The 11,247-nt window shown below is 38.2% G+C and overlaps 1 protein-coding gene across 1 annotated transcript; it reads left to right on the top strand.

Annotated features, from left to right (window-relative positions):
- The first annotated feature begins 2,274 nt into the window (after positions 1 to 2,274).
- Lgr3 (Leucine-rich repeat-containing G protein-coupled receptor 3) lies at positions 2,275 to 10,797 on the top strand. The gene is made up of 21 exons (XM_017904114.1): positions 2,275 to 2,362; positions 3,540 to 3,653; positions 3,898 to 3,969; positions 4,105 to 4,207; positions 4,328 to 4,399; positions 4,491 to 4,562; positions 4,644 to 4,787; positions 4,871 to 4,939; positions 5,010 to 5,081; positions 5,702 to 5,773; positions 5,887 to 5,958; positions 6,253 to 6,324; positions 6,813 to 6,884; positions 7,040 to 7,110; positions 7,527 to 7,688; positions 7,825 to 7,970; positions 8,465 to 8,615; positions 9,525 to 9,654; positions 9,786 to 9,976; positions 10,424 to 10,582; positions 10,658 to 10,797. Exons 1-21 carry the CDS (start codon positions 2,275 to 2,277, stop codon positions 10,795 to 10,797), a joined length of 2,244 nt encoding a protein of 747 aa, XP_017759603.1.
- Positions 10,798 to 11,247: the final 450 nt, after the last annotated feature.

Here is an 11,247-nt window from a genome sequence, read left to right as displayed (position 1 = left end):
CTTGAGAGACGACGGAGTAGCATATCGTAAATGCGACTCTGTACCCTTCGATCAGATTCCTGTAGATGGAAGAGACTTAATCTGCCGTTGCTCTTTAAGTATCTATCCAAGATAGATTTGCTCGATTATAAACCTCTCGCGGATTTACCATATGTCATGCTATCGAAGGGTCGGACTTACCGAGAGTGAACGAAGGATTATACCTTTCGTTGGAGATTAGAAACTCTAACTGTGCGTTTCGTTGGAATGGCGATAACCTGTGAATCGATCGATACCTGTTCCCCATTAATGGGTGATTACGCATTCTCCGATCGCCGTTGTCTCGCTGACAGTCACGCCATTGGCGCGAATTACCCGAATCGTGGTCGCAACTTTGTCACAGTCCTATCTGCATACTTTATGGAGTTTCGTCCGATTCGGAAGTAACGGCAGGATGAGTCAATCGCGAGTGAACTTCGAGCAGTGTAATGGACGTAATAGGGCAATTATTACTTTCTTCGGCATTTACGCGCCACAACTTTACTCTTGCGTCGGAAATTCACCGTAGCGGCTGCATTTATCTTCCTGCTGTTGGATTTTTCTTCGTTCGAGAATGAGAATTCGGGTATCGGACGAGGTGTTCGATTGCTACAAAACGCAACAGCAGTTGCGTATCGTTTTATCGATCTGACGTAAACTTTCATGGTACACTCTGCAGAGATAATCTACAACGTGTAACGTACAGACTGAAGTGGTATTGGTTAATGTAAAGCGTGTTCCTATGGAGTACTCTGACATTTACTTGAGAAGACACAAATTTGTTTTATCAATTTCATGTACACACGTAGTTAGTCGAATATAAATTTTCGAAGAATAAATGTGTTAACACGTAAGTAGTCTAAGTCGTATATGTTCCTCCTAGAAATATTTTAAATTTCGCGATTTAAATATATCATGGATTATAAAAATTAATTGATCAAATAAATCTACATACTCGATCGTACACACATAGTCGGATATAAATTTTCAAAGAATAAATGTGTTAACACGTAAGTAGCCTAAGTCGTATATGTTTCTCCTAGAAATATTTAAAGCTTCGCGAAATTTAAATATATTATGGATTATAAAAATTAATTGATCAAATAAATCTATATACTCGATCGTACACACATAATGGGATATAAATTTTCAAAGAATAAGTGTGTTGGGTTAACAAGTAAGTAGCCTAAGTCGTATATGTTTCTCCTAGAAATATTTAAAGCTTCGCGAAATTTAAATATATTATGGATTATAAAAATTAATTAATCAAATAAATCTATATACAGGTAACCCTCCTATAACACGGTAGATAGGTTCCTAGAAAATGTGGTGTTGTGTGAAACCGTGTTGTATGAGACCCAGAGCCAGTACAAAAAGGTTACGTTTCGAAAACTTACTAAAAACAAATTTTTTTTCAATTCTACGTAAACAACTTAATTTTTATTAAAAATATAAACGTACGTACGACACGAAACAAAAGAAAAACAAAGATATTTTAATTTAATAAATTTCTTCGTCGTCACTGTTTATGTAGAAGTACAGTGTTGTACAAAGGCTTTTGCAATTTTCTTATCATGTTGTACCGTGTTGTAGGGGGGGTTCCCGCAATTTATGAATCGTGTTATCGGATACCGTGTTGTAGGAGGGCTACCTGTACTCGATCCTACGATTCGATTCCTTGTTATTTTGCCAAAAATAATTATATTTTATTTTGATCGTTTCTATTGTCTACCTCTTAGAAGGAATAATTTGAACTGAATCAAGGAAATAAAATTATCGATACGAATAAGGGAACCCAAGTGTGATGCAGCGTTCTGCTTAATCTCATCGCTCTGTCCCAATTTTTCATAATTTTTCACCAATTATTCGATCTTCTCGATTCGATCGGAGATGACATATTTACAAGGAAAAGCAACTGCGCGTGCATCAACGTCGACACGCGAATTTTGCCCCTTTCTGCGAGAAATTTGCCCGATCAACGGCGCTCGTTTACGGCGCGGAGATCACGCGGACAAAGAACAATCGATCGACGTAATTCGGAATAGAATTCCGAGCAGCAAACGGACAAGGAATCCTCATTCGAGGACGATGAAGAGCGCGTGTGCGTGGCGCCGGAGCTTGCGACGGAGCTAGAGAATGCAACCAGTGTCATGCAGTCGTTGTACCGAGTGCACGTGCAGAACGTTCATGCGAGGGAAAACACGGAAGTCCGTGGAACACAGGGGCGCTAGATCGCTTTGAGGATCGGGTTTCGAGATGAGAAACAAACGCATCGGTGCTATCGGCGCGTTTTTAATCGCCACCGTATGCCTGCTCTCGGGTCTGATGTATTATTTTAATCAAGGTACGTGATTTCGTTCATTATCGTTTGCACCGCAACTACCGATTTTTAATGTCCACCTAAACGTAACGTGTACAGATAATAGTAATATTAGTGGCACGATAAAGATAAGGAAATGTATATAATTATCCTTTTTTCTCCATTGCTAGTCGACATTCGTATTTTTAAAAGCAGATGCACGATTTTAGTAATTGGGGAAGGAAGAAGTTTGAAACTAGGCATTTTCACCGGTTTGATAATTTTAATGTTAACCCTTTGCATTCGATGATTTTTTGGCTAGAGAAGAGTAAAAATTCAAAGATTCTCAACCAAAAAACTGACGATACTTTTTTGAGCAGTAAATAAAGAATTGTAGAATTATTTGATTTCGATACCTCGCACACTGTTACATTACATAAAATTTGATATATTAATTAATATCGATATCCAAATTTTATGAAATGGTGACTGAAGCTCACCTCTCGATTGCAAAGGGTTAATTTATAATTCGTAATAAGGGAACTGAATTTCTTAATTTTTGGAGTTTAATGTTAATCTTCTATGTTCCTGAAAGTATTAGTATTTAAACTGCGAATATTTTTGTAAACATCATTGAGATATTTTTATAATTATATTTTCTATTGCAAACATATTTTTCATAATTTATCTACATATACAAATTTTATTTTATCGGTTTGTCGGTATGCTGTTACGCGGATTTATAGTTCAGATAAGAAGATTTAGTTACGCGATTTTCTTTTCTCGTATGTGAACAAAGTTCTAATTACAGGGGGTGAAACGGTATATGTATCTATTTGGGACATTAATTCCGTTTCTCGACGTTTGCAGTATATTTTCCGTAGATTTCCAGTTGAATTTACGAGCATCACGTCGTTGATGAAAATTGGGTTACAGATTGCTCGGATTTATTTTTCTTAACTAAGATTACTCTTGTTACATCAAGAGCAGTAATAACCCACTTAAGAAAAAGAAACGAAGTCGAAATGAAAAAAGTAGGGAAATAAGATGGTCGAGAAATTGCCGGGAGGGGCCCTTTTTCACTCGCAAGTGGAAGATCAATTTAAATTATCCTTTATTTATGGTATTCGCGACTCGTTATTAAACTCTTAGTTTTCTGAATAATTATTAGAAATATCGTAGGTACATCGGTGATGGACAACGACAATTTTCCTGATTCCAGATACTTGCCCTATGGGAACATTCCTTTGTCAGAACACCACCATTTGTCTACCCCAGAGGAATTGGTGCGACCTGAAATACCAGTGCCCTAACAGGGATGACGAGCAGAATTGCTGTTGGTTCATTAATTATCACGTTCATTTTAATTTTCACGAAAGAATCCGAGGTTACTTTATAACTCGGGTATAACACTTCCGTGTCGCGCGATTATCTCGAAAATATCGTCACTCTTTCTTCCAGCGGGAACGAATTAAATTTAAAATTTAGTTACGATGTTTGACATTTTTATACGCGTCCCTTTATACAGTATAAATGCAATACCGAACGGTGCAATATAAAAAATGTTACTTTGTATGCAGATGATTATCACGGTGTATTGGACTGGTTTGGCAGTAACAGAGATTCCGAAGCTGTAAGGGAGTTCGATTGTGGTAATGCAATATCCATAATTTATCGAACAACGGAACACAATATCGAGTAACAGAAAGAAAAATACGACGATAAAGCGCAAAACTCAATGGACGAGATAAGAATTGCCAATTTACGTGTTTTTCTTCCTTTTTCAGACGCCACCGGCATTCCTGTCGAATGTAAGTACGTGAAGTGTCGAGCGACTTGTCAAGGCTTCTCTGAAATTCCGCGAAACCTGTCATCTCAAACTACCTCCATGTACGAACTCTAAATCATCTTGAAAACCATATCTCTAGTATTAATCGCGAACAATGTATTTTTTCATTTTTATATCCTCGGCGAATTGCTCCTAATTACCTCGATTCCTTTATTTTTCAGAACTTTCTACGACAGCTCGATTAAACGTGTTCCAATGGGTGCTTTCGCAGAATACTCGGAGATACGTATACTGTAAGTTCTCAGCAAACTCATTTGCATTGCATAATTTATCTCGACAAGTGCCGTGGAATTTTTTTTTTTCAACGAACATACTAATTTCCAGATACCTCGATAGCTCAGGTATACACGAATTAGAAAAAGGCGCTTTCGTTAATTTAACCAAATTGTTCTGGCTGTAAGTATCGTTAAAAGTATTATTATTATCGAAATTACAAGAATCACTGTATGCGTTATAAATACGCAATTATGTGAACAGAATTTTGGACGATAACCAAATCAGCGAATTTCTACCCGGGCATTTTACTGGTTTAATTAACTTGGATTCCCTGAAAGCCAATAAGAACAAGCTCACCGTGGCAGACTTCTCGGACTTGAAGGGAAGCGAAGCTTTGAAGTTTATGTGAGTCGTTAACATAAATCAGATTATCATACGAACTTCGTACGACTGCGACATCCGAATCTCAATTCTATCCTTTGTTGCAGAAATTTGAACAAAAATCAGTTGACTTCGGAAGGGTTGAAATTGCCGGAATTGCCAGTGTTGAAAGAGATGTGAGTCTAAATTATTTCTTTTTCGCGAAGAGGGTTGAAATTAATATTAAAACACCCGGTAACCTTTCAGACTGCTAGACGAAAATAATTTCGAGTCGATACCTGACACGCTGTTCGCCGGATGTCCCTCGTTAAAATTATTGTACGTACGTAAGTAAATAGCGAATACAGAAAATTAATCCCTTAACGCCTACATGCGTTTCAAATTCATAGCTATGCGTGTATTCAACTATTGTTGACGATTTAAACTTCGGTAAACGATATTTTTACCGATATTCTGGAACGACGATAATATCGTAGAATCCTCATCGTTATTTTTATTATTTACGTAATATCGCTTTAACCCTTTGCACTCGAGAGGCGCCTCTCAGTCGCCATTTAATCAGATTCTAAAAATCGATGTTTATTAATGTACGAAATTTACAATTACCCAACGATGCGTGGAATATCGAGGTAAAATAATTCTACGTCTTAATTTTCACACGATTTCTTATTTACCGTTTTAGAAATTTCGTCGATTTTATGGCAGAAAGTCTTCGAATTACTATTTTCCCGTAACGAAAAAATCGCCGAGTGCAAAGGGTTAAGATTATAAGAGCAATAATTTATATCTTTTTCGAGCGGATGAAAATATCGTTGGCGCCATAAAAATCGGAGCTGAATAATCTTACGTAATAAGAGATGGCTGATAAATTGCATTAAGGGGTTAAGCAATTATTTTTAACGACCGTGAACTAACAAGCAATATCAACCACTGTCCAGGAGTATGCAAAAGAACAAGATAAAAACGATCGAGGAGGACACGTTCCAAAATTTGGAGCAGCTGGTCGAACTGTAAGTTCCTCGCGTTACATCAATTTGCGAATGCTCCTTATGGCGGAGTAACGAAGTTATGTTCGTCGTACATCACCGTGCGGTGCAAAACGGATTTTTTTTTTCCCTTTCAGTAATTTGGCGTTCAACGAAATAACGACCGTCCCGCTGAATGTATTCCAACCGTTAAAAAATCTGACGAGGCTGTAAGTATACGAGGCACCGGTATCCACATAAATTGTAACGCTACACGTCTTAAGCTACGCGCGTGCTTGCAACATATTTACCTGATATTTACCGTCCAACACACGGCGTTAGAAAAGCAAACGAGAGGAACGTCACGTATGCTGGCGTTAAAACATTTATTTATTGTGCCGGCACGTACGGAAATAAGGCTGATACGACTGGTCGTGTCATTATCCAGATTTTATGGTAGAATTAAAGCTCGCGCGATGGGGCATTATTAAATACTCCAACTGACAATTCGTTATTCATTGCAGACAATTAGGTTACAACCGCCTTCATAATTTACCGATGGCCGTCTTGAGTCCGTTGACGAGACTGTATTCCCTGTGAGTTCGGACACTTGTTTCATTTTTATTTTTTGGCACTGAACCTACCACGATGGATCAAATGGCCGGTGGATGAAGCACGAAGCGAGAGGAATGCGAAAAAATTGGAATAAGAGAATCAATTTTTTGATTAAACTCTTAACCCCTTGCACTCGAGAGGCGCCTCTCAGTCACCATTTAATCAGATTCTAAAGATGGATGTTAATTAATATATGAAATTTACAATTAGCCAACGATGCGTGGAATATCGAAGTAAAATAATTCTACGTCTTAATTTGCATATGACCTCTCATTTACCGTTTTAGAAATATCGTCGACCTTATGGCAGAAAGTCTTCGAATTACTATTTTTCTGTAACGAAAGGTTAAACACGGTCATTATTTAGGTTCTGCTAGGTCCAGTGTTAATTAAAAAATATTTTATATTATTTTATAGGTCGTATGGTGAAATTCTGATTAATCATTGGTACGATTTTATATAAATTTTAGCGACTTGGAGGGTATAAATCTGGACACGTTACCAAAGAACGCGTTCGACGTATTCATGAAATTGGACTTTGTGTAAGTAGATCTGCCCGTGTCGTGTCAGACGCGTCTCCTTCGTTCCTAAATAGGATCTTCATGCGTCCATTTATCGGCGTATCTTATATTTTCATAATCGTCGAACGAAGGAAGTACCATGCACATTGTAAATCGCTTCTTCTATTACTTTTCAGTTACTTCAAGAAATTTCATTATTGCGGAACTTACGCGCCTAAAGCAAAGAGATGTCGACCCACGGGTGATGGTAAGATTTTTCCCCAATTTTCTACCTCGCGCAGACAGAATGATCAAACGCGATTAATTTAAATCTTGCTCTCTGAGATTCGAATCTCTTTCTTTAACTCACGGTTGAATAACTGCGATTTAGCACAGTGGTTAATTTACATAGTATTAATTTAATTCAACCCTCGCATAAAATAATTAATTCGACGTTAATGGGGCATGGGTCGATTAAATATATTTTACTTTGAAGATTATGGTTATTATGATATCACCGGTAATTTTAACGGCACCTATAAAACCCGCAGAAGTATTTACGAAACGATAGTAGGAGTCATTTTTGTTTATCAAATACGTCCCAAAAAGAAAGCGTGATATTCGCGATGTAAATGGCCGTGTAATTTATCGATTAACTCGAATTCGATTCGACTTTTTACATAGGCGTATCGTCGTTATCCCACTTGCTCGATAAAACTTTGTTACGAGCGGCAGTGTGGGTAATTTCGAGTGTAACCTGCATGGGCAACGTGCTCGTTCTTTGGGGGAGATTCACGGCCAAGGACGAGAATCGAGTATTGACCATCATTATTCGAAACCTGGCAGGTGTGGTATATTTTTAAAATTATTTCATGTATTTTTAACACTTGTGGCATCTTTTGCGTGAATGTTATAAAAATGGCACATCGGTCTTGTTTATTCGCCATCATTTTAATCACCGAATCGCATAATCTCTTTACAGTGTCCGACATGTTGATGGGGATATACCTGTTCATAATCGCTGTAACAGACATGATATTCCGTGATAATTACAATCAAGTAGCGAGTTCGTGGATGTCTTCCTGGTTCTGCACCTTCGTAGGAGCTTTGGCAATGATATCCCTGGAGGTATATTTTCTCTCCATATTTTATTTCAAATCTCTCTGTATTCGATTAAATTTTTCCCTCGAAGATGCACTGATCGATAATGGTTCCAGAATATCACGATTTTCCTAGAAATTTATTCACAAAAATCTGCATAATCGTTCTCCGACTCGACTAACCGAAACATCGTGTCCACGTCAAAGCTACTCGGATATTATCAAACTATCTCGACGTATCGAAAAGTCATTTGACACGACACAAAATTTCACTCAAGATAATTACCGCGCGACGTTTCAAAAAAATTTGTCAAAAACATTTGTAATATCGAGCAAGTTGAAATACCATTTGCTCTCTGGACGGCGTAAAAAATTAAGCTATCATTTAAATACTGGATCATGCGGTCTTTTAATCCATTATAACGTCCATTAAAGTTCGAGGAACGAATCAAGACGAACCGTATATCTCGAGGAATCGAATGGCTCGTGGTTAATTTATTGAAATAGAATCGATCTGTCAAGGTTTCAGTATTGATCCTGTCGTTCATGTCTCTGGAACGATATATGCTAATCGCGGCGCCACTGAAAGGTCACCGTACCATGACACCGCAGACGGCATCCGCATCGGTGATCATCATTTGGATCGTAGGATTTACCCTCGCTCTCGTGCCAGGTTCGTCCCGGTGTTTCTTATTTGTCCACCAACTCCGGCTGCATGATCCGTGATAACATCTAATAACCTGTCAAGATGTCCGACTGCCTGTTAACCCGCCGATTATGATAACGTAACGTGAACCAGACAGCGAGCTCTTATTTCGTCGCTTTGCGAATCAATTAAATGTCGCGTCGATTGTTCTTTCATTATTCGAAAGCCAATAACGCGTGGCGATTTCAAACTGCACGTGACAGACGTTGAAATTCGATTAACCGTCATTCGAGTCATTTCAAAATTTCATTCTTCTTTCAGAAAATTCATTCGATTATTTGCACAATCGAAGTACAATTTTAAAAATATTTTCTAAAATTCTTTTAACCCTTTGCATTCGACGATTTTCTCGCTAGAGAAGAGTAGAAAATCAAAGATTTTGTTCGAAAAAACTGACGATATTTTTTTGAGCAGTAAATAAAGAATTGTAGAATTATTTAAATTATTTGAATTTGATATATTAATTAATATCGACCTTCCAAATTTTATGAAATAGTGATTGAAGACCACCTCTCGAGTGCAAAGGGTTAATAATTCCAACATGCTACTGTTAACCCTTTTATTGAAAATTGTTCTCATGCGTTTTCGTTTAGACTATTAACCAAATATTTTTCTGCATCCGAGCGCAATTAAATTGCACTTTGTACACGTACCTAAGTTTAAAAATGTACGCATAGAAAGAACCGTGGTCTGTTTTCGAGTGTACCAAGCATTCAGAGCTGCCAGTAAAGGGGTTAAACGTAGGGAGAAAATATAATGGAACGTCTATCCTGTCTGAAAGAATTATCGCGCGTATAAGTGTCTGGCTGTAGCCATCGCGAAGAAATAATCGTGGAAAGGACAACGTTCTCAGACTAATTGTTACTCATTCGAAAGTGATTCACTGGCGAAGCAGCACGAGATTTTACGGCGTAAACGGAATGTGTTTCCCCTTGCACATCGACGACCCGTACTTAATTGGATGGGAATATTCGGCCTTCATTTTCTTGGGATTAAATCTCACGGGGTAAGCAGAGACGATCGGCGTAAAAACAGCGACGTTAAAAATGGTTCACCGGCGCAATAAACCTTTTTTCGTTATGCTTAATGAGGACCAATCGTAAAGTTTATAACGCTCAAGTCGGTTACGCGTTACAGGCTGATCACGATCGGTTACGCTTACGCGGGTATGTTTGTGAGCATTTGGAAAACCAGGCACGCCTGTTCACTCTCCGTCGGCGATTCTGAATTCGCCTTGCGATTTTTTCTCATCGTTTTAACGGATGCGGCTTGCTGGGCGCCAATTATCATTTTGAAGATTAGAGCCATGATGAAGTATCCAATTCCGGGTAAGCTGCCCGTTTCGGTTATACTAATCTGTTCCTCGTTTCTGTTCCTCTGCAACACGCTCCACCTTAATTACGTCTTTAACGTAATTAATCGCTTTTAACGCGCGTTCGTAATTAACGAACCACTTCCGAACTTGAAAAGAAATTTATTCGAACGTCCAGATTTGTAATTCAAATGATCGCGCGTCGGAACAAATTTTTACACGTAGGATGTTCGGTCGATATTTGGTAAAATAGTATTCCCATTTGAATTTTAAATTAAATAATTTACAAAGTCTCATTGCGTTCGTTGTACCACCAAAGATATTAATATGAGATGGACAGTAACGAATGTATTTCTCTCGGTGCAGCGTCTGAAGGGTACGCAATTGGAACAGAATAAAATTCTTGGTGTAGAAATTTTAGAAATTCCCGTTTCACTTTTCTACCCTCTAAATTTCGTTGCAGCTGATCTTCACGCGTGGGTGGTGGTTTTTATATTGCCGGTAAATAGCGCGATTAATCCGTTATTGTATACGTTTACCACCCCAAAATTTCGAGAGAGATTAAACGAGGGATGGTTGGGGGAAATGCGTAGCTACGTGACGAAGAAATTTTCCACGGAAGGTATCTAATTTCCATTTCGATTACGAATATTTGATTATTTAAATTTCTTTATTCATCACGTGGAATACGTTACAGATTCCCGGAGATCCACGAGGAGCAGCAAGAACGTAATGTTGTCTCTGTTCAATGGCAAGAACTACGACAATAAAATACCCCCGCTGCTTGAATTTAGTAACGGGAAAATGCAGTCGGAGAAATGCGATCATATTCTGTGAATTTTATATAACGGAATTAATCCGTTATGCCTGAGAAGCTCAAAGGAGACACAGGTACTTTCGTATCGCGACAAAAATTAATTCAATTAGAGTTAACGATGCTTCCAAGCTGATTAACAAGTCGAAGGTAATACCTGAATATCACTCGCTGCAGCAGTTTACGATAAAGGGTAGGAATAAATTTTGTAAGTAGGTACCGTACCGTTAAGGTTCCGACGATGAAAACTTATAATTGTTGTGTACAACTGTGTATCGAACTGTTATGTATAGAATAAAACATCGTTTTCCGAAAATTATACGATACTGCAGCAAAATTACTCGCGGCAGAATTCGGCGGAATTCGTATTTTCGGCGAAGAATTACTTTCGGGGCCGAGAAAGATCCGCGATACGCGGGAATAAAATGGCAGTTGATTTTTCGAGCGGACGAAAATTTATTTCCACGAAAGAT

Source organism: Eufriesea mexicana, unplaced genomic scaffold, assembly GCF_001483705.2.
Source record: "Eufriesea mexicana isolate 0111107269 unplaced genomic scaffold, ASM148370v2 scaffold4744748268, whole genome shotgun sequence".
In the NCBI taxonomy this organism is placed as follows: domain Eukaryota; kingdom Metazoa; phylum Arthropoda; class Insecta; order Hymenoptera; family Apidae; genus Eufriesea; species Eufriesea mexicana.
Note: the sequence above shows the minus strand (reverse complement) of the source record. Positions and strands in the feature narration are given on the sequence as shown.